Source organism: Esox lucius, chromosome 3 (genome assembly GCF_011004845.1).
Source record: "Esox lucius isolate fEsoLuc1 chromosome 3, fEsoLuc1.pri, whole genome shotgun sequence".
NCBI lineage: Eukaryota > Metazoa > Chordata > Actinopteri > Esociformes > Esocidae > Esox > Esox lucius.
In genome coordinates, this window is record NC_047571.1 from 26,239,344 (window position 1) to 26,266,139 (window position 26,796).

The window sequence follows — 26,796 nt, forward strand, 5'->3', positions numbered from 1 at the left end:
AAAAGCCAACGCGTTTATTTTGGGAACCATAAGCTGTTCCCCAACCAGTGTACAGCCAGTAAAGATAAAGTTCAGAGGTCACAACACAAAGACCTACCTCAGCATAATTATTCATATACATTATTTCCTCAGCATCATTATTCATATACATTATTTCCTCAGCATCATTATTCATATACATTATTTCCTCAGCATCATTATTCATATACATTATTTGTGTTGTACATTCAAAGTAAATATAAAAAGGTATTTTTACCAAGCAGTTGAAGTTACAGTACAGTGAAAGTATGTATTTTGCCATAAAAGCTCTAAAGTGAAGGACGGCAGCACAGAAAGTTTTGTCAAACACAAGAGAAATGGAGTTGAAATGGACAACATTTGCTTTTGGTACCAGTTACCAACATTATCATGCTTACCTGACTTGGTAGCAACCAAATCAAACAGTGTGTGTCTGTATATGCGTGTGTGTGTGTAGGATTTTAGTGTCTGAAAATATATTTTCTAATATTGACAATAACTCTATTGTAACAAAACCACTTACAGCATTTATTTTGCGCCTTTAGAAGATCAAACGACCAGCCAGCGCTGTACACTATATTAGGTTCATAACCGCAACAATTAAGATGTTTTCTTTTGGCCACAAATGTACTCTGCTGCCTGTTCAGATTCCCCTCTCAGTCTCTTCCCTAAATGCAATCAGGGGTGTGGTTTGGGTACCCTCCAAACCTCATAAACCATGTACGGTTTAAAAGTGGGGTTTGGGCTGGGTCACCAACGGGCGGCCATAGAAAGACTGCCCCACAGAAACAAGGGAACTAGGCTGTGCCCCCAACATGCCCCTTTAAGAGGCCTTCAGCGTCCCCGGCTCAGTCCTCTTCCTCTACGATATCATCTGTTTGTCTCGGGGGCGTCACGTTCATTGGGGCGGAGTCCTCTTCTCCTTCAACCGCCTCTTCGCCATCCGTGTCTTTCTTTTTTTTCTAAAATTAGAAACATGCTTTTTTTAATCTCTAGTGACTGCGTTAGATTCGGATGTAATTCTCTGGATACGGTCTAGGTGATAACTTACAATGATGACTTGTTTGCATGGTGGGTTTGCAAGTGGACTGGAACGTTAACTTGTCTTACAGCCGTCTAATGACATTATAACGCATATTTGCCCTTTTATAGAAAATCGCGGTTGCATATAATAGAAACCATTTTCCAGTGTTTGAAGTTGGAACAAGGATGTATTGGATTATTAACCAGCCCACATAGACATAAATGTATTATTGTAATTAGGCTTCTAGGGAATATTTTAGGTCCTCAATTGGGTTGAGCGGCAGCTGAAGCACAGAAGCAGCTCTCTGTGGCAGTTTGTGGCGTACCTGTGTTCACTCATGGTACAACATCAGCTGATGTAGGGGTCCCATTTATAACATGCCCGTGTGTTTTTATAGTACATATAGACCGCATTTTGTAAAAGAAATATGGTACAATAACGACTACACCTATGAACACTGTTTTGTTAGTCACAAATATGCATTTATAAATAAAACTTTAACGCAAACTTAATCGGTATGAATAGCATATTTTCAAGTCAAGATGAAGAAATTCCATTGTTGGTGTGGATTTAGCTGTGAAATGTATTCTGAATCAGGTGCCATGTAACTCACCTGTTTTCGATAGACATAGCAGGCAGCTATTGCCACCATTGTTGACTCCCCAAGGAATCCAGCAAGGAGAGATCCTACTCCCAGACTGGCTCCATGCACCCTGAAACACACATTTTACACAGGCAGAAAATGAGGACATGTACAAATGAACACACACAAACACTACACTCACTCTTTGATACTTCTCTAATTTGCCATTATGAGGCTATTCCAGACCTGAAAATAAATGCAATGCTTGAACGACGCACCCCAGTAAAGACCATCAGGTAACTCAACAAAGTTAACTATTTAGGAGGGAAAAACTAGGATGTAGGTATTCTCTACTGACCCAGGCTGTGTTCAAAATGGCAGAATGTTACCTATACAGTGTACTACTTCAGAACTCTTAGCAAGAATTCCTCTTCAGTTTTAGAAGTGTAGCTCCACCGTTTTAAAAGGCATGACAGGAATGCCCAAGGTTTACCGCAGAGACCCAAGCCCAACCAAAAGTACATTCTAATTTTCAGACTAGTGTTTAGTTCACACTAAGGAGAACGGTTTCCCATCACCCTTCCACGTGCACAAAAGCAGTTTACATCCAGCAGGTGGCGCCAGTGAAGGTATTTTGGCACCTATGATAGTTGTGGGATGATGTCCATCCAGTCAGTTTTGCTTTTTCCCACACTAACTGGGAGGAGGGGAAGTAAAAAATATATTATTTTTCTACTATGCAGTTCAATTTCAACTTCCTGTTTTGAATACACTTTATTTTAAACGTCTTGAGACACAAAAAAACAAAAAAGGACCATCAAAACCAAGCTCAATAGAGAAAATCCATGGAAATGTTTTACTGCTGGACTACACTCAGTCTCTTTCTGGAAAACTAGACCAAGGACTGAAAAGTGTGGAGATAAGTGCCCAGCGAAGTGAACACATCTCACACTACAAGGGAAACGACAGGACGGTGGTACTCAGATGGTGGTGAAGTGGACTGATTTCAGCCTAAGTAGTAAGCACTTAACCTCTGGTGACCTTATTAGAGGTCAGGTGGACCATTTCATTCCTGCATTTGCACTGAGTAGGTAATGACAGCATGAGAACGCTCAAGAGATCTGTGAATGCAGAAGTGTGCATTTACCCCATGTAAGGGAGAACGATGAGACTGGTGATGAGGACGATGATGCGCAGGACAGAGCTGGGTGCAAGAACGAAGGTCTTCTTCAGAGTCATGAGCCAACCTGTCAGGTGAGCCCGGATGGTCACTGACATAGTAAAAGAGAAATTGTCAATTATTTAAAAGAAACAATACATTTGAGTTGACTGTTTTTGATATTTGTAAGCAGGATGTGTGTGATGAGTTTAAAATAAAATAAAATCAGTAGCCTGTTTTTTTTAGGTAAACCACCCCATTCCCAGAAAGGGATACTGTAGTGAGTCATGCGGCTGAGGCCACAAGAACGCCTTTCCTCTCATGGAGTTTTGCTAAACGTCATTGGAACTTTGATTGGAGCATGGTTCTATGGTCAGATTTCTTGTGTTAATGAGAGAAGAGGCTCTCTTTGGCTGTTGAGTTATTTATCTCTTCAACCATCCTCCTCACAGTGGGGGAAAATACTCTTAGGTACAATTACAGGCAGGTTTATCACAGCCCTACTAGTGGAAACATTTTTATCACCATTGTCATTGCCTTCCCCTATCTGTTGATAGATAACACCTCAAATTTATAACCCGGTTAAACAGGAAGTCATGGATGACCACTTAAAGAGTTACTCAAAATAACTTGGGAAAAAATATATCAATGGGAAGATACTTCCATTAGATTTGGTTAAGAATATGAATATCTAGATGTGACCATAATATATCAATTAACTAAAAAGAAAAAAAAAATGATTTCTTGATTAAGAATTTATTTTTTGTATTTTCACTTCAATTAAAGGTAAGATTTCCCATATTTATTTGTCGGACAGGGCACAATTCTGATTTCTCATATCTATTTGTCGGACAGGGCACAATTCGGTTAGTGTGAAATAAAGAATGCTGGACCTTACCTGGCACAGGAAAGAAGGAGAAGATTAGCAACGGAGGGACGCAGAGCTCTGCGAAGGTGTGGTCCACACCAATGACATCTACTAGGATTCTTTCTGAGATGTTAGGCGTCCAGAACACCAGAAAACATAGCTGTGTAACACCAAACAAAAACTAAGCATTAACCCTTTTTTACGAGTCCTACGGTTGGGGAGGATTAATGTAATGTTACCTTTGCCTTAACACGGATCAATGTTCAGTTCCATCACATCAAATAACACTTCATTTGAAGGGGTATGCATAACAGTGACATGACACTGTCAAGATACTGTCATAACCATGACATGACACATGAAGGAATCCTTTTGAACATTTATGAATGTTGTCATTAGGCGCCATTCGGTTGATTATGTCATTTTTTATGCAAGGTTGATATTCTTTGTTATGACAACTTAACATTAACATGAGACAACATAACCTGCCAATGTCTTTGTTATGACAACATGACAATAACCAAGACAACATAACCTGTCATAAACATGGGCCTAATTATCAAACGTGAAGAAACTATTTAGCCAGTATTCTGTCTGCCATAAAAGGAACTTTGCTGACCCTGAGACTAGTGCTCATACTCAGCATATTGAGCATGCATGGCAAAAATGGCAGGAAATAGGGTGTTATAAAGGTAATCACACTCCTGAGTCACTGAAGATTCACCTCAAAATGATAGTGGCACCACTGGTTGGCCATACGCCATTATAATGGTGTCTTGGGCAGACTTTTCCATGATGTGAAAAAACAAGTCAAATTAATATCAAGGTTTAGTGCAGGAACATAGTTTTTACTGTCATTTTGTTAATGTTGATTCAGCACATCCATTCATGTAACTAGTGGTTTGCATGAACAATAGGCTAAGTAATATACATTATTCAAGAGATAATATACATAATCCAATTTGTTAATAGGATTACAGTGCGGTAACCACTATTACAAGGTAGACTGGCTACTTTCGTCTTCAAATAGGTGTGACATACAAAATGTATGGTCGCATTTGGGGTTGATAATGACATGTTATATTGAAGGACGCTTACTACGCTTGCACTATAGGGGGCAGTTTGACGTTGTCGTGTTGCGTTGGGACTGTTATCGATCAAAACACCTGCGCGTTCTCATAACTCTTCAAGGAAAAGCCATGTCTTTCTCATCATTTATCCGGTTTTCCTGGTTGGTAAAGTACAAAAGTACACTGGACCTTTCGATACAATTTGATAACTTACCTGTTAAAGTGTATGTAGAGAGTTGGAAAAGCGTGGAAATTGTATAACTATGACAGAGACCCATGTCTATGTAAAATGCTGTGACGGTGGTGCATTCCTTTCGAAAACAACACTCCTGACAATATACCAAGGATTAATATCATTGAATTGTGTAACTGTATTGGAATTATATTGCTTTTGTTAAGGTATTTAGAAGCATTTGACAGACTTAATTACATCTTTTTGACAATATTTGACAAACTTAATGACAAGTCCAAATTGTACCACTGTACTTGAAGTCAAGAAAAATCTTAATGGCACTGTTATGAATGCATTTGACAGTGTTACAACACGTCATGACATCTTTATGACAAGTCCAAATTATGCCACTTTACTTGCCAAATATTCATGACACAATTATAATGGTCTCATGACAACCAATGTCAAAACCAACCACATATGACAGTTTTTAATGCTAACACATAAAGCTAGTTTATTCAAGTTTGATAATCAGGCCTGCTATGACATGTTTATGACAGGTAATGTTTCTTACTAACTGCGCCACAGCATGGTTTGGTGTTTACTCCATAGCCGACTGGAAGGCCCTGCAACAGGTGGTGGAAACCGCCCAGCACATCACTGGTACCCAGCTCCAGGCCAGCAGGCTCAGGAACACTTTCTTTCCATCTGCTCTAACCCTGCTGAACTCTGTGACCCATCACTAACCATATCCACCCTTTGTTCTACTGGACTCTGACACTGCCTTGCAAAGTCTGAAGTTTTCAGTTGTTACAGGTTCATGTCTACCTCGAGAACCTAATTTCAGTTGCACATGCTACCCTACTCCTTCAATTTCATTGTACTGTACTTGTTCAATTACAATAAAGTTTAATCTGATGTTGTCGTGGTTAATTTCAAGTGCTCATAACAAAGACATTGACACGATATTTTGTCTTAGTTACTGTCAAGCTGTCATAACAAAGACATCCCAAACAATGTCAACCTTGCATTAAAAAAATGACGTAATCAACCGAATGACACCTAATGACAACATTCATAAACGTTCATAATGATTCTTACATGTGTCATGGCATGGCTATGACAGTATCATAACAATGTCATGTCACTCTTATGCGCACCCCTTCAAATAAAGTGTTACCCACATTTTCAACCCTCAAGGTGAAGCTTAGTTTAGGACTCAGGGAATGTTAAACAAGTAAGAGTCAGCGGCATGTTCATTTACTTCAGATGCGTTTGTAATGTCTACACGAAACGCATTCCAAACAGAGTAGCTGAAAACATCACTATAAAAACCCCACAATTGGATTTCAATCTGTATAAAAAACATTGTCAATTTATTTTGCTGAATGTGTAATTCTGCCAGTTGTCCTCAGATTGTAGATTTGAAATCAATTGCAGGGCCCATTGGTGAGGCTATAATCCTGCCCCTGTGCTTGTTAAGGTACATTTTCATTACCTTGACCACATTCAATTACTGTGATGAAAACTGATCAGAAGATTGGCCTCCAATAACGCAACCAAAAGGTCTGAGCCTGGAGTCCTCACTGCTCCACACTTTGTTTGGAAAGAGGGGTACTGTAGCTGACCCACATCTGGAAGCAAGTATCCTCCGCTATTTTCCACTCGCACTGTAACTCTTCCTGTTTTCACCCACCAGACCAGCCCTGGGCTGTGGTCCGGGATGAAAAGACATCACTGGAATGGGAAAAATGTGAAGTACCTGTGTGTGGCATAGACACACAAGCCAAGACATGCTGAGCCTCTCCTCAAAACGACAGGCGGCCTGGCAACAACTAATGTAAGCTCCTCTTGCAACGTTTAGATTAGTACTCCCTTAAAATAGGAAAAACTAAGACAGTTATGTTTGGTACATGTAGGACCTGCTAATAAATGTACATGCATTACATATCACAGTACCCAAAGTCTCACAAACATGAGAAATGTATGGCTAAAGCCACAATAACTTCGTAATGTTAAGCATATCACATCATTCCATGTGAAAGCTGAGTTCTTAACTTCCAATGGGAACGTAATCGGCACAACCACCACTTAACGGGAGGGTTTTACATGCATCCGTGACACAAAACCACCCAAGGCCCTAAGCTCATACCCAACTAGCCTTCCCTCGGGTCGGTCAAAAGGGAAAGTCAGTTAAATTGATCATCACAATGAGAATGAATGTCTTGGTCCTCTATACACCGTAACGGAAAACTGTAATATGTAACTGGGTATTATCAATAGTTAAGGACTTTTACTTAATACATACAACAATATGTATTATATGCAAATGACGCTGATCTCTTTAAATATGTGCATATATAAGATCAGACCATATAAGAAGGTCTGTCTGATTTCCAAAATCCTTGTGAAATTTTACCCCTGTCCCATCCAGAGCATCCTGACTAACTGCACCATCCAGAGCATCCTGACTAACTGCACCATCCAGAGCATTCTGACTAACTGCACCATTCAGAGCATTCTGACTAACTGCACCATCCAGAGCATTCTGACTAACTGCACCATCCAGAGCATTCTGACTAACTGCACCATCCAGAGCATTCTGACTAACTGCACCATCCAGAGCATTCTGACTAACTGCACCATCCAGAGCATTCTGACTAACTGCACCACAGTGTGGTTTGTGCTTCGTGACAGACCGGAAGGCCCAGCAACAGGTGCTTAAAACTGCCCAGCACCCATCTTTCGTCGACCTCCGGCACAAGTGGTGTCTGCATAGGGCGCGCTGCATCATCAGGGACCCATCACATCCATGCCACAAACTGTTTGCCCTCCTACCATCAGGCAGGCGGTACAGGTCTCTTCGTTTCTGCACCAGCAGGTTCAGGAAGAGTTTCTTTGCATCTGCTGTAACCCTGCTGAAATCTGTACCCAACACTAACCACACCCACCCGCCCACCGCTTAGTACTGCCTCTCAGGGACCTTGTTACACTACTCCCTTTGTAATACTGGACTCTGAGACGGCTTCGCAAAGTTTGATAAGGACGTTTTCAGTTGCTCCATGCATGTCAACCTCGGGAACCTCACTGCTGTTATCCCTGCATTTCAGTTGCACATTTAACATTACCATTTGTACTGGCATTTGCCTTCATTGCACATCTATGCATCCCACTTGTAACATACATTATACTTCTACATTGAGATATAGAAATGTGTTGAACTAATGTATTAGTGACTTCTACAGATGAATAGGGGAGTAGATGATTACTGGTTTAGTATTGGACTGATTAGAAAGGAACCAAATCTGTATTTTGCCAAGTAGGAATAATTCAAGATATGTTAATGGTGTTGTAAGTAAGAGGGGGACAAGACATGGGTGGACAATTGAATTCAAGAAGTATTTGTAAAACGCAGGTGGGCAACCTGCATTTGGGTGAAACCTTGGGTGGAGAGAGATTCTGATGAGGGGAATAAACCAGATTAAAATGTAAAATGTGGTTTGAAAAAGATTAAAATGTATTGATGAAATGTCAGTTATTTTGTGAGATTTCTGACCTACACAAAAATTTGGTTTTCTGAACTGTTCTCCAGGCAGACACTCTAGATCTTGTGTTAGTGTGTTTCTGTCTCTAATTGCAAATATGATACAACAAGAAACCAGGCAAGCCTAGTTTAGCCGGCCCGCAACAGAACGTTTTGATCATGGCTGCCTTCTCGAGAATCGAACCTGAGTCGCCCACATGAAAGGCTGTGTCGTTAAACACCATGCCATTTGCCAGGTGTCAGTATTGCCTCTTGACATTATATAATTTTGTCACTCATTAACATCACGCCAAGTTTGAATATTTCGTTAGACACCATTGACTATTGTGTTAAACTGAGTAACGCTTATTAAGTTTACCTCCACCACAAATAGTATCTTTGAACTGTATGACTTTTGCCACTGGCCGTTTTAACAGCTTATTAGCCATTTGTGAATGACTGATAAAATAACTACTGCATCAATATAGGTGACGATAACTGACTTTTTTGTCAAGTGAAAAGACAAAAGAATCATTTAGCCAGCAAAGTGTTTGTCTATCCTGGACAAATCCTAATATCCACCAGAACTGTTTTATTTTAGGCTTCCTATTGTGTCTTTCCTGAACCTCAGGCATAATGTGTTTAGACTGTTACAGGAGGCGACCGTGGGACCTGTTGTTCCGGAGCCCGCCTCTCTAATCACTACGCCATTTAACAAGGGGTAGTCAGACAGTCAGTCACTCACCCACTCAAGCAGTCAGTCAGTAAGAGACATTGGCTCTTTTACGCTTACCCGGTCCGGCAATAAACTTATTTTTATTAAGAGCATTTTGATCTCTGTCTTACCTGCCTTAGAAACAGTTCTAATTGGTGAATTTCTACTACAATTGTCTGCCATCTTCTATATGCTAACTGCATTTCGTTGTACTGTACTTCTACCGTTCAATGACAATAAAGGTGAATCTAATCTAATATATGCATATATAGAAATCATATTGTCTGGACACTCAAAGTCACTGACAAAAAGGGGTATATTACCAGGGAAAATTCATCATGGAGAAAGTTCATCCTTCTACAGAAGCATTTCTGAAAGCACAAGGCTTCAAAAACTTTCTGCAATGACGTGATTGAAATCCACATCCAGACATGCATAATGTAATGTTAATGTAATGTTTTTTAAACAATTACAGGCCTAAATGAGTTCAATGTACACTATATGAATGTTCATTCAAGTCAACAAGGTGGCAAGGCTAAACGTACCGTAATAGAAAGTGCAAAGCAGACAAAAGTGAACTTCTTGATGTGGGATTTGGAGATCGTGGTATTGATGTTGGTCAGTTTGTTACTGGGGTTGCTCTGTGGACAAAGAGGAACAAACATTGCTGGTTTGAGTGCGATTAGTGAGTTAAGGCCAAGCACATTCCCTTGTCCGCAATCAACACTTTTAAAGTAAATATTTTTTACATTTAGATGGAAAATAAGGGACAGTCATGGTTAATGTTGTGGATATTGCCTCAAGTTGAAATTAACATTGCATAGTTTGTGCAATGCGTTTAGCAAAAACAGGCAGTTGACTGAATCTCAACCAACATTTTCAAATAAACAACAGAATGGATTTACAAATCATATAATTATGAGATTTTGGTTTTTGACCAGTAGTCAACAGAATTCACTTTTTGACACACGCAATTACTACCACATCATAACCTATGACATGGTTAAGAGGGCCTGTAAACAAAATGTCCTTCACCCTGAAAATGTATTTCTAACACATAGACTGATACTGTGATTTATCACCATAGAACAGGCAACTGGCCTTGGCTCAGTTCATTACGGATGTGTGACTCAGCACAAATAAATCACACAGCAACTCTCCAAATTGCAGCCCTTAAACTTCCTGGGGCAGGTCTGCTTCGTGTTTACCTATAAATACTATTATGAAAATGTCAACAGGAGCTACAGGAATTCAAGCTTTCTGCCCGCTCCCAAAACACACTGCGTCATGTGAATATGTGAAACACATTTTGCAGTTTCAGGCTGATCACACTTAAGGAAACAGAAAATTAAAGAATATTGATAGTTGCGTAAAGAGAACACAGAGACATGGATCGTGTGTCCATGTACCGTGCTAAGCTAGGCATAAACTTCCCACCAACTATTAGCTCATTCACAAAACTGAAGCTGAGATTCACTCAATGGTGCACTGCAGAACTAGGTACTGCCCTACCCACAATGCCGATTTCTAAGACCATTCCTCAGCCATCTGCTGGCATCTCGTTCGCGGTAACTACAGCTGTTTGGTCCTCAGTATTCTGGCGTTTCACTGAAACCCTAACGCAACGGTGTCGACTGAAATCAAACCCAGTTCTCTCTTCCTGCTTGTTAGGTACTGTAAACTATCCCGCTTACCTTGTCGAAGGCGGGATAGACGGCGCGTAGTTCTGTCAGCCAGCCGTAGGGCATGTGCCCCACGGGATACGTTGCAGTCAGCACAGCTACGGCCTGTACGAATCACAGGAGACACACACTTCAACCGACCACGCTACTTCAGCAAAGGAGTCTCAGAGAGCCATGTTGCAGTACATTTTATGGATCACTACCTGCGTGTATCATCCTAAATCCTTCACAGATCCCAGAATGCATCATTCTAAATGCTTCCCCGGGTCTTCACAGATCCCTGAATGCATCATTCTAAATGCTTCCCCGGGTCTTCACAGATCCCTGAATGCATCATTCTAAATGCTTCCCCGGGTCTTCACAGATCCCTGAATGTATCATTCTAAATGCTTCCCCGGGTCTTCACAGATCCCTGAATGTATCATTCTAAATGCTTCCCCGGGTCTTCACAGATCCCTGAATGTATCATTCTAAATGCTTCCCCGGGTCTTCACAGATCCCTGAATGTATCATTCTAAATGCTTCCCCGGGTCTTCACAGATCCCTGAATGTATCATTCTAAATGCTTCCCCGGGTCTTCACAGATCCCTGAATGTATCATTCTAAATGCTTCCCCGGGTCTTCACAGATCCCCGAATGCATCATTCTAAATGCTTCCCCGGGTCTTCACAGATCCCTGAATGTATCATTCTAAATGCTTCCCCGGGTCTTCATACATCACTAGATATATCATACTAAATACCTCTCCCAATCTTTTTATAAGATCATTAGCCATTTCATAATAAATACTTCTCCAGATGGCAAAACCAAATTACATTATTTATAGTTTGGGCTATTTCAGATCTGTGACAATCTTCCTTTTGCATTCAATCACTTGACAACAGAAGCAGCAAGCCTGTCCAGTGTTTATCTGATTCCAGCGAAATTGTTCATCGCTCACTGTTGTTTTCTATCTAAACTCTGTTTATCATTCTCGGTTTAATAGAGCAATGATTCAATGTAAACACTGGAGCGTGTGTGAAGAATACCCCTCGTCAGCTAAGGCAAAAAGAAAGCCTTTCTGCACTTGAGCAGCAAAAGCAAATTAACTGAGATGAACATATTACATATTTCATTGCAATTGCAAAAGGTCAATAAAGGGTTGATATAGAAACACAAAAACACTAAACAGTAGATTACGATGAACTCGAGAGCGTTGGGGTCATAAGACATTTGTACTTTATTACTGTCAGACTGGTGACTGAACCCAATGACCTGTTTATATTCCTCCAGTTTGACAACTTAACTGTTGGACACAGGTCAACTTTGATTGGCCTAACCGCTCTGTGTGGAGTTTATGGTTTAAGGCATGCTGCCCAGTTTTGTAGGTGTGGACATTGCTACTGAAATGTAGAAAAATACTTGCTATCCTTTCAGTCACATCGCAGGAAGGAAATCCTATTTAGGTCACTCCACAGATTTTCTCAAATGATAGAGGTCCAGTCTTTGACTGGGCAATTCCAGGTCATTTACTTCAGTTGGATCGCTTAGAATCAAGGCAAAAACTTTCACATTACATTAAATCATAACACATTTTCCCACACAGTTTTAATTTAGAGGCTGAATAGGTCTTCTTGCAAAATGAATACAGGCTGTTGGATGTCCTTTGTTAGAAATGGCTTCTGTCTTGCCCCTCTAGACCAAAGCTAAGACCTGAGGAGAATATGTGCAATTGTTGTAATATGCAATGAGGCCTCTGGGAACTTTTTCACCTCTTCTGCATCAATCACCTGTGGGGTACCTCAAGGCACTGCCCTAGGCCCTATCTTATTCTCGTTATATATGCTTCCCTTGGGCTCCATCTTTCAGAAATATAACATCTCTTACCATTGCTATGCTGATGATATTCAGTTGTACCTTCCCCTGAAAATTGATGAAAAGAAATCCCTGAAATCACTCTCTGATTGTCTTAGATAGATTAAATACTGGCTAGCTAAAACTTCCTTCAATTAAATAATACAAAAAAGTTATTGTATTTGCCCCCACAGATTCCACCAAGGTTATTGTTAATAACGTAGGGCCACTATTCAACAATGTACATAGCTATGCAAAAATGTTTTTTATTCAGATCTTAATTTTGATAAACAAGTAAATGCTGTTGTCCTTTAAGGATTTAGAGACAGTTATTCATGTGTTCATTTCCTCCCCTCTGGACTATTGTAACTGTCTGTATATGGGAATTTGTCAGTCTACCTTGTCCCGCCTTCAGCTTGTTCAAAATGCAGCTGCTAGGTTTTTAACGGGTACAAAAAAGAGAGAAAGCATCACTCCTGTACTGGCCTCTCTCCACTGGCTACCTGTTAAATACAGGATTGATTTTAAGATTATTTTAATTGTTTTTAAGGCCCTACATGGATCAGAATCCTATATTTCAGACCCCCTTAGCCAGCACTCTTCCTCAAGGACCCTTAGGTCATCCAACAAACTGCTTTTGTGTGTTCCATGGTCACGTTTGCCTTTTCTGTTGCTGCTCCACAGTTGTGGAACTGCCTACCTTTAAATGTTAGGTCCTCTACTAGTAGCAATGTTTTTAAATCTCACCTTAAGACTTATCTTTTTTCATTAGCATTTGAGTCTGCAAATGGGTAGAAAGTTCTGTTTATGTTTGTCATGTCCTATAAATATGTTTAGTTGGCTATATGTTTTGGCTGTACAGCACTTTGGTCGACATAAGTTGTTTTTAAATGTGCTTTATAAATAAATTTGACTTGACTTTTGACTTGACTCCAATTCCTGCCAGAAATGATCTGAGCGCCTTGTGGACTCTTGGTAACCCCCCCTGATCTCCTCGAGTTTTAGAGGGACATCCTCGTCTCTGCAATGTCCTGGTGGTGCAATCTTGCCTTGACTTTCATAATGTCTTTATATCCCTCACCTAATCTGCACTCTCCAGGTTTCACCGAAAGTCAGTGTGTGCATTTATATTCTCGCACCGAGCATATGCTTTCATCAAGTCAGGACAAGTGCACACTACTGAAAATGTATCGCGGATCAACATCAGTGTGTTGAATTCTCCCAAACTACCCAATGAAGTCAGTAGGACACTTGCCTCTGTGGCGGCAGAACTTCCCTTGAGGTCTCGGGAGACAAAGAGGTTGACAATAGGCCTGCTGATTCGCTGCATGGCCAGAATCAGGGCCAGGGGCCACCAGAAACCTAGCATCTTTTTTATGGTAGCATCCCCCTGCAGAACCAGTGGATAAGGGGAAGGGGTAAAAAGGGAGACATTGAAAGGTGATGATAATTCCACAAAACAATAAAGTACTTTATAATGTATTTATATCTAATAGTGGACAATTAAGTTACAGTACTATACATTCCACTGTAACTACTGTCCCATCGTACAGTGGACGAATAAGTAATATACTATTGTAACTACAGTTCCATCGTACAGTGGACGAATAAGTAATGTACTATTGTAACTACAGTTCCATCGTACAGTGGACGAATAAGTAATATACTATTGTAACTGTCAGGGTAGACAATCACATGGTATATTTGCATTTCTAACAGATCATGCCTCCTTATGTTGAGCTCCACACTGCACACTTGTACACGACAGGTGTGTTTGACATGAGAAATGATTGAAGAAGGTTTGGGAACGTTAGCTAACATACGGTGCTGTGAGAAATGATTTGCCTACTGTCTGTTTTTCAAAATGTCTGTGCAGTTCTCACATTTGTTTGTAGCCAGTGTTTGCGAGAAAAACAACAACAGAAAATGTGTAAGATGTGTAAAAAAAAAACATTATTCCCCATCTTCGTTAACTCAATGAAAAATATAATTAGGGCAATCTGTTTGAGTACCTCGGTTAACTACCCAGCCATATTTGGGTTAGCCCTGATCAATGTAATGAGTCATTTTGGCCCTGATCATTAGAGGGACGTTTTCTTCCAGGTGTTTCCAGTATTGTAAAATAATGAGGATGTTCCAGATAGAAATGCAATACATAATTCAACACACAATTCAACATTCTACCTGACAAGCAATCGTGTGTTCTACATCACGTGTTCTACACCCAGCGTAATATTTGACCTGAGATGACCTACCCCGACTTCAGGACCGCTGGAATCTGGGATGTTGTCGTGGATGTTACGATAGTAACCGAGTCCTACAATTGTGAAGCGCACCAGGGCCCCCATGTAGAGGGACAGAATGGGGATCAACATCGGCTCCAGACACTCCAAACGACTGTGAAGCAAGATGGCCACAAAAACAATCTGGGGAGAGGAGGGGGGAGACAAGGAGATGGAAAGAGACAGGGGTAGATGGAGAGAGCGAGAGAGTGATAAAGAGAGGGAGAGATGGAGGAAGAGAGACAAGGGAAGATGAAAAAGAGAGCGTTGGAGAAACAGAAAGACAGTAACATAGAGGAAGTGATGAAAGAAGAGGCAGAGAAAGACATGTTTACTAAACGGTTTTGATAACTGTACAACTTGTAAAAGTTCTTATTATTCATACTATTATAGTGAGAGTCTTTTTTGTCTTTGTTGTTTTGTTGCAATAATAAAACGTGAATGTGTTTTTGGGGCACACCGAGGCAAGCAAATACAATACCAAAATAAAAGGCTAAGATATGCTATAATGCATCCTACTTCTTTCCATGCTCTACAGTGCAGCCCCTTGAATCACCATACGTGTACTGGTCAATGAAATGCAATGGATCAATAGGCCCATTGGTAAGAAATGTTTACCTGAGCTACGACATCAGAGATTGAGGCACAGCCCACTAATAGGCTGTGTTTGTGCTTTAGTAGAATGCCAGCATGTGTCCAGGCCTGAAACCACAATTAAACAGTAGATCAAATGATTATATTAAGTGGACACAACTAAACCACTGAAAACCTGAATCATCGAGAGGTAAACACATTATTGTAACAACAACGTGAAACATTATTTACAACAAGTTGTCAATGAATAGCTGAAGGAGTCATTGCCTCGCCAAAAACAATCTAACGTGTTTACATTTTTTTTTTTTTAACAATGACATTTAATACACATCAAATCAGTTAAAAACACGCAAACTCATTTGGCAATTTCCTAACAACACCAGTTGGGATAAAGAGCTTTTCAAACAAATTCTTGCTGAATTGTTATCAAGAATACCAAATACTCTTTAGTCTGTTTTCTGCAAACAACACTGTCCACTGCTAGCTCACAAACCAGAACACTCCATCCAGGGTAAGAGAAAAACAGAAAGATATCCACCAACCTATGGCCAAACAGTGACTTATCAGTTAGTATATATGTAGTACTGGATGAACAGATGGAAAGTAGAATATAAAAACACACATATAGTCGTATATCAACACTGCTGTTAGACACAATAAACCACAGGTGCTACATATTGAAATACACACACACAAAATACTATGTAAAAAAGATAGGAAAGCTCATCATAAGCCCACCCCAAATCACCAGCAGTGTACATGAAAGACCGAGTTGACCATGACAAATATAGAAAAAGCAAGATGTACAGACAAAATAGCAGGCTCTGATATTAATAGCATTGGCCTGTTGTCAGATATGAAATACATAAAAAGTCTGCTCTGAGAATTTAAATTACTTCCCCAATTTTTAAGCCAACTGTGCTCTAGAGTGGAGAAGAAATGCTACAGTATACTATGCAAATACTTTTTTATTTTACTGTTATTGTTTCAAATTACCAACATGCTTATTACCAACATGCTTATTTATTTTGTACAATTTGCAATACCTACATGTTGGAGCAATTAGAGGCTGATAGACAAAATAGGATGCCTAAATTCAGTAACATAAGATTAGTAAAATGTTAATGTCTACAATCATACAATTAATATTATTTTGTTTTCCCAATCAAATTGCAAAAAAACATTTAGTTAACAACATATTTTAATATAAATCATTCAGCAGCACCAGGATCACAGTAATTTCTCCCATTTTTAGAATAGATGCATGTTGGAGAGAATCAGACAATTTACTACCTAGCTTACATATATGCCCCTGCTTGATCTAATTTCTAATGCTCATGTTTATATATTTTGTCAATCAAATAATAAAATCAAACACTGTATTGTAAACACATCGTGTCAGCGTGTATGCTTGTTTGTAGTCATTTGTTTGTTACCGCTTTGTCAGTTCAATCGACCAAAGTAGTGGAGCAGCACTGATCATTGTCAAACCTCATCTGACATATCATAGTGTTAGTTCATGTTTTAATTTTGACATGCAGAGAATCAAATGACATTCCATGGACTAGCTCCTTGGTAGGCTAGCTCGACTTGCTAGAAAGATAAAGAAACAAGTTGAGAAATGCAACTAAACAAAGCAAATTTCATTATGTATCTCCTGAAAAATTACATTTCTCCTGTCCTCAACAAAAAAAAGAATAATGCAATCCTTGGCATGGAGAGGCACAATCCATATCTGTGCTACAGACTGTGCACTTGGCCAACCAGTAAACACGTAGCAAAACAAGATTGCTTGCTAGGGACGAATGTCCTAATTAAATACATAAAACTGAACCACAACCAAATTATTACAGTTTATGTTTCTACATACTGTTTCACTTTATTGTGTGATAAGATAAAAGTATTTGCTAAATTCTGTGCAGCATAAGTAGGAACTCAGAAAAGAGATCCTCAGAAGACAAACTTGTTACTAAAAGATTAACTTTTGTGGTTGCATTTTACCGTCAAGTTTGATCAAAAAAGCACTGTGTGCTTGTTTGTCAAGGGCCAATAGTGCCGATTGTTATGGGCCAATAGACTAGAATAGGCTCATTTCGGGATCTATCGGTTTTCCTCGAGTAAATGGCATTGTGAATATATCAACTATCTATGGTAAACCAAAGATAGTGGATATATAAACAAGGCATATTATTTGTAGGTACCACTGTCCTCAGTGACAGGTCAGAATGTAAGAACACCACCATTCTGTCAAGCCAGAGCCTAAAGGAGTAATTTAGATCAGTAGTCAATTTTGAGTTGGTCAGAACATCAGGTCAGAACATCAGCGTACTACCTCTCTGTCCAACACTTCCCAATACAGAGGCTATAATGGGACTACAATCCAGACTCACCATGGCATCGAGGAGCGGGAACACTGCCAAGTAGAGGAAAGCCCGTCTGGTCTTGTTCCCTACAGAGTCGTCCACATGATGGAGCTTATTGATGATGTAGTAGCCCAGCTCTGTGTAGGCTAACAGGACAAGAACATAGAAATAAACGGTAGAGCACTGGGATATTTGATATCATATATTGGTGAGGAGTTTCCCTTAAATGGAAAACTGAAAGAGGAGAATGTAACTATGTGAAACATTCTGAAAGTTATAGAAATGGCATGAATCGATGTTATGGATCCTTACTCTGAAGGTTAGAGACATGTCTAACACACACAAGCCATAAATAGAAAAATGGATATCGAAGCAGATCTTAAGAAATATACAAAAAATGTAACAAAGTGGATGTTCATCAGTTCTGGCATAATAAAACAGACCCACAATATGGTTACTAAAATTTTATTTTTATATTTGTCTGTTTTCATGCAAAATATACAGAAGCTGATGTTTCAAAATAAATTTGGGGTTGTTTGTTTTGGGTTGTTTAGATTACACAAATACTGGTTTATTTAACCATCAACTGGATTACTATCAGTAGGGTTGACACAGCAGCTGGGTCTTTAAAATATAATCAATAGTTTATTTTCAGGAGAAAGCACATTCCTGTTTAAAAACATAAATAGATATTTTTTGTGTAGTATACAGTGGGGAGAACAAGCATTTGATACACTGCCGATTTTGCAGGTTTTCCACTTACAAAGCATGTAGAAGTCTGTAATTTTTATCATAGGTACTCTTCAACTGTGAGTGATGGAATCTAAAACAAAAATCCAGAAAATCACAGTGTGTGATTTTTAAGTAATTAATTTGCATTTTATTGCATGACATAAGTATTTGATACATCAGAAAAGCAGAACTTAATATTTGGTACAGAAACCTTTGTTTGCAATTACAGAGATCATACATTCCCTGTAGTTCATGACCAGGTTTGACACACTGCAGCAGGGATTTTGGCCCACTCCTCCATACAGACCTTCTCCAGATCCTTCAGGTTTCGGGGCTGTCGCTGGCCAATACGGACTTTCAGCTCCCTCCAAAGATTTTCTATTGGGTTCAGGTCTGGAGACTGGCTAGGCCACTCCAAGAACTTGAGATGCTTCTTACGGAGCCACTCCTTAGTTGCCCTGGCTGTGTGTTTCGGGTTGTTGTCATGCTGGAAGACCCAGCCACGACCCATCTTTAATGCTCTTACTGAGGGAAGGAGGTTGTTGGCCAAGATCCCGTGATACATGGCCCCATCCATCCTCCCCTAAATACGGTGCAGTCGTCCTGTCCCCTTTGCAGAAAAGCATCCCCAAAGAATATTGTTTCCACCTCCATGCTTCATGGTTGGGATGGGGTTCTTGGGGTTGTACTCATCCTTCTTCTTCCTCCAACCACGGCGAGTGGAGTTTAGACCAAAAAGCTCTATTTTTGTCTCATCAAACTTCAGACGGGCCTGGACATGCGCTGGCTTGAGCAGGGGGACCTTGCGTGCGCTGCAGGATTTTAATCCATGACGGCGTAGTGTGTTACTAATGGTTTTCTTTGAGACTGTGGTCCCAGCTCTCTTCAGGTCATTGACCAGGTCCTGCCGTGTAGTTCTGGGCTGATCCCTCACCTTCCTCATGATCATTGATGCCCTACGAGGAGAGATCTTGCATGGAGCCCCAGACCGAGGGAGATTGACCGTCATCTTGAACTTCTTCCATTTTCTAATAATTGCGCCAACAGTTCTCACCAAGCTGCTTGCCTATTGTCCTGTAGCCCATCTCAGGCTTGTGCAGGTATACAATTTTATCCCTGATGTCCTTACACAGCTCTCTGGTCTTGGCCATTGTGGAGAGGTTGGAGTCTGTTTGATTGAGTGTGTGGACAGGTGTCTTTTATACAGGTAACAAGTTCAAACAGTTAATACAGGCAATGAGTGGAGAACAGGAGGGCTTCTTAAAGAAAAACTAACAGGTCTGTGAGAGCCGGAATTCTTACTGGTTTGTAGGTGATCAAATACTTATGACATGAAATAAAATGCAAATTAATTATTTAAAAGTCATACATTGTGATTTTCTGGATTTTTTTAGATTCCGTCTCTCACAGTTGAAGTGTACCTATGATAATAATTACAGACCTCTACATGCTTTGTAAGTAGGAAAACCTGCAAAATCGGCATTTATAAATTCAATTAAACACTTGGCTGGCTGGCTGGCTGGTTGACTACCCCTTGTTAAATGGCATAGTGGTTAGAGATTGCGGACTGCCATGTATTACGTGACCTTTATTTATTGTTATTCTTTAAAAAAAAACGGAGTGACTGGAGTCATTGTTTTCATTTTAGGGGCTATATAGCTTTTAGCTAGCCATCTACAGTAATCTTTGTACAAGAGATTCTTGGTATAAATGTAGACTGAATTTGAAAGGAGGTTATGAGGATATTATGGATCCCTAACCCAGAAGGAGACATGAGTGGTATTTTCATAGCTTTTTCTTTTTTATGAAATTGTGTTATATACATTTAAAATGTCCAACAGCATTCTGCCCTTCTTGGTGATAGATGACAGCAGGTGCAGTGCTACACATTTTTAAGAGAAAGATGTATTAAAAGTGTGAACCTTAGGGAATAAAACTTCAAGCTTTGTGCTTATCAATTTGTTGTAGCTATAGTTTGTTTGGGAATTGAGCAGTGTGGTTATATGCCTTTACCGTATTTCCTGACAACTGGCTGCTAATGATGAGAAACAGACCCTTATACTGTGTTATGGCACTTCAACATCACGCAACATCATCATAAAAGGACAATTCTGCTCGAATTGAATCGTCATAAATTCTGCACAGCATGCACGGCATAACAGGGAGAATGAGTACGAGAAAACGTGAATGACAGTCACGTTCTGCCCTTTCAATTCTTACGAGTATGACTAAGACTGAGCCACAATGACAACTCCAGGCCCAGTTTCAATTCACTTTATCTGTCAAAAACGTTAGCTACTTCGAAGAAGAATATAAAAGCTATCTTAGGGGCATATCAAACATGGCTGTGCTGTTTTAACCCTGTTTCATACCCGTTTTCATGGTATTTAATTGTAGCTAATTGTAGTTCCGACCGTGTCTCATCACAGCAACCACCATCGTAGACTTCTTTTCACACAGCTCGTCCAAACGTCAAGTTAGTGGAATTAGTGTGCAAGAGGTCGTGCATCCTTTGACTAACACAGACATCCAAACAGCCTGAGGGAGTTGCTCACAGAGCAATGAGTCAATACCATGCCTACAACTGATGCCCGCCACACCCCGGGCAACGCGGGCCAATATGCGGCACAGCCAAGACCGGATGCAGAGTGCCTCGGTGCCGGGCCCCGCCCAGTGAGAGGCAAGTCGTTTAAGGACAGCAGAGAGGAGCATGGACGAATGAGAGCCACCACGGCTCGTTACATTTGAGCTGAGAGGAATTACTCAACTAATGAAATACACGGATGTTTATCTACTGTGAACTGTACACCAAAGGGAACGGTCAGAACCACGTAACAAGCTCACCGATGAGAATGTGAAAGATGATCGCTATGGTCCCGGCGGTGACCATGCATAGCACAGCTTTGTAGCGGTCGCGTTTGCTGTTGACAAACACAAGGCCGACGTTCTTGAAGTCGCTCATAGGTCCTGTGAAGAACTTCATCAGGGAGTAGGCCAAGCCATAGCTGGCCAGCATCTCAACCGCATCCTCTTTGACAGCTGCAATTCCCCTGTTCAAAGCCTGCGTGAGAGAGGAAGACGGAGAATTAAAACATAAAGTTCTGTACAGTTATGCAGAAAACTAAACACAGTGACTGAATGGACAATAATCACGACTAACAATGAAATAGTTTGCAGACAAGGCTTCCAGTGAAACAGTTTGGGCCAGCCTATTGTAGCACATAGATTATGTTAAGGAGGCCTGCTTACAGCTTTATAAGCTCTAATTATCTTAGATTACAGGTGAACCTTTATAGACAATTGCGGTCGGTCTGTACTGTACTGGAAGGTATAAATCAGTTTAGTTCAGACAATGTTGATTTCGTTTATGTGGCAGGATTAGAAGCTCTATAATCTTGACTCTCAGCGAACACTAAATGTGGTTCATGGCTCACAGCCCAGAACAAGACTCTAATCTGAAGAACAGTATTGGCTACAAGGTGAACAGGGACTGCACGGACTTCACTGACCATGATAATCTCCAAGTTGTAACTAAGGCTGTCTATAAACAGTTAAAAAATAATCTGGCAAATGCAGTGTCATTTATTAATTTTAAGTATAATTTTAGAATTTTTCGACACACCTGCTTAAGCAACCCTCTGATGTGAAATTGTATTTATTTATCATTTCAATGAAACTAAGATGTACATTGAATGTTAAAAGGCAAACGGAGAACCAAAGAGTCTCTGACTAAACTGCTTCCTTATGTCCCGCCCAGGCATAGCAAGCTGGCCAGCAAGATCCAATGCCATCACTCCCTCATTTGGAGCACGGACACCTGTTTAGTGTTGTTACTGCCCTCACCTTTGTTCCTTACCACTGTCCCTTTTTAAGTTCCGACTTCCCTAGCCTAGCTTGTCGGTCAATGTTTGGATACGATTCCTTTTGTAATCTTATTTTCTTAAGTTTCGTTACATCTTGGTTCTTTTTATTAAAAGCCCTCCGTTCTCCCAGTGCCTGTGTCCTGCCTCCTACAAGCAATGTTACGCCTTAATTGTTTCTACCCATGCTATTCTTAAACACTTGCTGGTAAATATTAGCATTCTTCCACTACTGGCCGGTCAAGTGAAAATCCTGTCACTTGAAGAAGACTGACTATCAACAAGCAACACAGTTGTTGAGATAGAACTAATCACTGTGTTGGAGCCATAACCAAATATTCACCCCAAAACCCTATTTCTGCAGGTTTGGGCTTAGTTAAATTAATCTCAGTTGTGTCTATTATGGATCTTACAAATTTGATTTTGGGACAGATAAAACCCCACAGAACATTGAAAAACCCCAGTACCATACTGACGCTTCTCCGCTGGCACCTTTCTGTTGCCGTGACACTACAAGCATCCCAGAGGCAGAAGAGCATGGCTATTAAAAGCATGTCACCATGCATGTTTGATAGTGTTACCCTAAATATTTTTCCGCTGGTGGGCAGAAGGCTGAGTTCAAAGGTCATTCCTGCTCTCAGTCATTGTGACTGGGAATAGAGTTGAGTGATTGACGAGGGAGGCTTCATATGCACCCAAGTGTTTTCTTATAAACTGTTTAGCATGTTATGAAACACACCTTAATTAGTTCAGTGTTTCTAATGCCTGATCAGGTTCCTTTTAGAATTAGAGACATAAATGGTATCCACAAGTTAATCTGACTGCGGGGAGTAGCTGGCCTCATTCTAAAAACTCCAAACTATCTCAAACACTTCCCAAACGACCTTAAAACAAGATCCTAATATTGTGGAACTCAAATTCAACATTTGACGATAACAATTCGATCAAATTTAATAATTTAGTCCCTGGGTACTGTCTGGCCTCAGGTGTCCTGCAATAGTGGTTGGGAGTTCAGTTACTGAGCTCCAGTGATGATCTCCAGCTACAGTGGTTAGGAGTTCAGTTACTGAGCTCCAGTGATGATCTCCAGCTACAGTGGTTGGGAGTTCAGTTACTGAGCTCCAGTGATGATCTCCAGCTACAGTGGTTGGGAGTTCAGTTACTGAGCTCCAGTGATGATCTCCAGCTACAGTGGTTGCAAGTTCAGTTACTGAGCTCCAGTGATGATCTCCAGCTACAGTGGTTGGGAGTTCAGTTACTGAGCTCCAGTGATGATCTCCAGCTACAGTGGTTGGGAGTTCAGTTACTGAGCTCCAGTGATGATCTCCAGCTACAGTGGTTGCAAGTTCAGTTACTGAGCTCCAGTGATGATCTCCAGCTACAGTGGTTGGGAGTTCAGTTACTGAGCTCCAGTGATGATCTCCAGCTACAGTGGTTGCGAGTTCAGTTACTGAGCTCCGGTGATGATCTCCAGCTACAGTGGTTGGGAGTTCAGTTACTGAGCTCCGGTGATGGTCTCCAGCTACAGTGGTTGGGAGTTCAGTTACTGAGCTCCGGTGATGGTCTCCAGCTACAGTGGTTGGGAGTTCAGTTACTGAGATGCAGTGATGGACTCCTGCTATTTAAGTTAGGCTTCAGGTACTGAACTTGTGATGGTTTCCTTCTCAAATGTTTAGGCGTTCAGTTACTGAACTCAAAGGTTTGATACATTTCTGTAATACGTGTTAAGGTAGTGAGCTCTGATGCGTGGTTACAACTGTAATGATTGTGTTCAGGTACTAAGCTTCAGTGATTGTCTACTACTATATAATTGTTATGTGTTAATTTACTAAGTTCCAGTGATGGTCCACAACATTGACAGACCACCAGTGAAAGAATTGGGGTGGGGTAGAAGACTTTAGACCTGTAATGTTACCATGGAGCGAGGCAAAGTATAAAAGTCCGAACATCAAACAGAACTCAGAGTCCTCAAGCTCGGGGTTTAGAACCCCTGGTTAGTCATCATCAGCTGTAATATTCTGAGCTGTTACCTTAATTAAAACATGTTAATCCCACCGAGTGATGAAAACAGTCATAACAATATGCGGTGACACAACTAAAAATATATGCCACCGACACAGACCTTCATTAAAATCTGAATTAATTTTCTATTCCAAAATGGGATAGTGTTCAAATTCTTTTAGGTGAATTTTTTTTTACTGCATTAGTGCTTTTCACCCCATTCTCAAATGTTGTCATCTCCGTGCGTATCTACGGTGCAGCCTAATCGCAATACCTACCGATAGATTAAGGAGAGTTGAAGATTGTCAAACACTTCCTCCTAGGTGTCTGTGGAGAACCATTCTGCTTTTTTCCTAGACTTACTAGAGATAAGTCTAGGAAATCCCTTTTGACTATGCCCGACCTTCCATGGGTGATGGTAGTCAATTTGTATCATCTATAGGGCTTTCCAGCTACTCGTCCTTTAATTGGTACATTCAAAGCTTGAACCAAGATTGTGGTGGTCAGCTAAGTGCTGCAAGTAGCTTTGATTGCCGTGCCACCGGGAATACATAACATCATCTGAAAATACTCCACACTTAACACCAGAAAAAAGCCTACTCTTGGGAAGCAATTAAACCTTTCCCAATGTGATATTTCCCAATTCAAATTTACCTGTTTGAGTCATTCAAATAAAATGTTGTTGATGATGAGGTCACAAATAGTGGTAGCAAAATTGATTACAGGTAACCAAGGTTTTTATACTACTAATTTAATAGACCTGTAGTTTTATACTAGTGTTGGTGTTAAGGCTATATTTGATTGTGTATGTGTGTTTACCAGTAGCCTACCAGGCGTTTTCGATATCTTCCATAACTGGGTCGCACGTACTGAAAGTGCTGTGTACCACAAACAACGTTAATTGACTGATTAATTAACACGTGTCGGCCTACGTCTCAACAGCTGCCATAGGTGGAGTACTGTAGGGTATACTTAAAAACACGAGTTAAGTCGCATTCAAGAGGGAGAGAACAATGTAAACCCGATCAGCGATATGCACGACCCGTTTAGGATCCCCTTATCTAGCTACTTCTTGCCCAGAAGTAACCCCTAACCTGATATGGATCAGATGTAGTTGAGTACATCATTGCACACTACGCAGTGTGGTTTTGATTATAGTGTTATGGAAGTGACGGCTTGGACCACAAGGCTACAAGGATGGCAGTGTCGTTGCCAGTTTATACCTAGTCAAAGGCGACTGGTGCGGACTAAGCTGTCTAGTAAGGTGTGTCACACTGCCTAGCCTAAAACAGTATTCACACATGTTTAATTGGGATAATAAATAAAAACACGGAATATAAGAATACTTGCCTGTTCCCCGAGGTCGATGGCTATGTTAGTGATTGCAAGAGGAACCAGAAATCGGATGAGAGGAAAGTAGGGGGTTAGAGATGGGAATTTCACCATAATATCGCCGGGTGAGTGACAGCAACGCCAGCATCAGCAGCTTGGAACTACGAAGGGAGGAAAAACGCGAGCCGCCGTGACCAGCCGATGTTCTCGGTCTTTTCTAGCAGAAATCCAAAAAGATCAGGTCCGTCCCTGCCTCCTACACAACAACAGCATCAAAAACAATGATCTAACGCAGGGGCAAAGAGGAGGGTCACCAGAAATTTCTGCTAACAAACTCTCCATTGTTCATCCATCAGGAGAGGGAAAAATAAATACATAAAATTAACCCGCGGCTATATTCTGCCCACTTGTCTCGCTGGCCAACGATAATGAGTCTGAGGAAAACGATTTGGAGGACGTGTTTTCCCTTCAGCTCAGCAAAGCGGCTTTTCTGCAGATGGCTCTATGGTAAACGATAGGCTATCATGTTGTATTACCATCCTTCCTTAGCCTAACGGCACGCAGGGGGTCGCCACATGAAAACCACTCCTCTTCTGGACGTCACCAGCTGCACACGGAAAACTATGCTAAACGCTGGACAACAAAAACAACGTGACTGTCTCTAAGTGTTCGCTTCCGACAGTGTGAAGGTGCCCATAGTTCTCTCTCCTTCTGCTTATCTCTTGTCATGTTTTCCCTTTATTGCATATCACGAGTTTGGTGACTGGCCTGCTGTGTAGATGACAGCAATATATTTTGGCAAAGAATCCACAGGCTTTAGTCACTGTAGTCCATGCTGAATCATGGGCAAATGTGTCCATTTCCCTTAATGTCATGACCCCAGATGTGGTCTTCCATCACCTTGGTTCCACTACCAGAACTCTAATTTGATTTACTTACAGTCATGGTTTTGTTTTATATATAGGATGGAGTTGTAATACGGCTG

At 40.7% G+C, this 26,796-nt stretch overlaps 1 protein-coding gene across 4 annotated transcripts; it reads right to left on the reverse strand.

Annotated features, from left to right (window-relative positions):
* ankhb (ANKH inorganic pyrophosphate transport regulator b) lies at positions 1 to 26,796 on the reverse strand. Of its 4 annotated transcripts, none has more exons than XM_010893056.3 (12): positions 25,830 to 26,796; positions 21,463 to 21,679; positions 17,914 to 18,032; positions 15,548 to 15,631; positions 14,903 to 15,073; positions 13,903 to 14,037; positions 10,827 to 10,919; positions 9,678 to 9,773; positions 3,683 to 3,812; positions 2,773 to 2,896; positions 1,656 to 1,755; positions 1 to 980 (listed from the first exon to the last, which is right to left on the reverse strand). In XM_010893056.3, the coding sequence occupies exons 1-12, from the start codon at positions 25,923 to 25,925 to the stop codon at positions 867 to 869; spliced, it is 1,479 nt and encodes a 492-aa protein (XP_010891358.2). In that variant the 5' UTR covers positions 25,926 to 26,796; the 3' UTR covers positions 1 to 866. The 4 variants fall into 4 exon arrangements, with proteins under 4 accessions (XP_010891358.2, XP_010891364.2, XP_019896930.2 ...); XM_010893062.3 differs by lacking the exon at positions 25,830 to 26,796 and adding an exon at positions 25,310 to 25,402; XM_020041371.2 differs by lacking the exon at positions 25,830 to 26,796 and adding an exon at positions 25,299 to 25,402.

Excerpts from the sequence above, each read along its gene's own strand:
- ankhb (XM_010893056.3), bottom strand. The coding sequence starts at position 25,925 with ATGGTGAAATTCCCATCTCTAACCCCCTACTTTCCTCTCATCCGATTT. Across the intron at positions 10,920-13,902 it reads GAAGTTCTGCCGCCACAGAG|GCCGTAGCTGTGCTGACTGC; the intron begins GCAAGTGTCCTA and ends TGATTCGTACAG. Across the intron at positions 3,813-9,677 it reads GCTTTGCACTTTCTATTACG|CTATGTTTTCTGGTGTTCTG; the intron begins GTACGTTTAGCC and ends GGTGTTACACAG.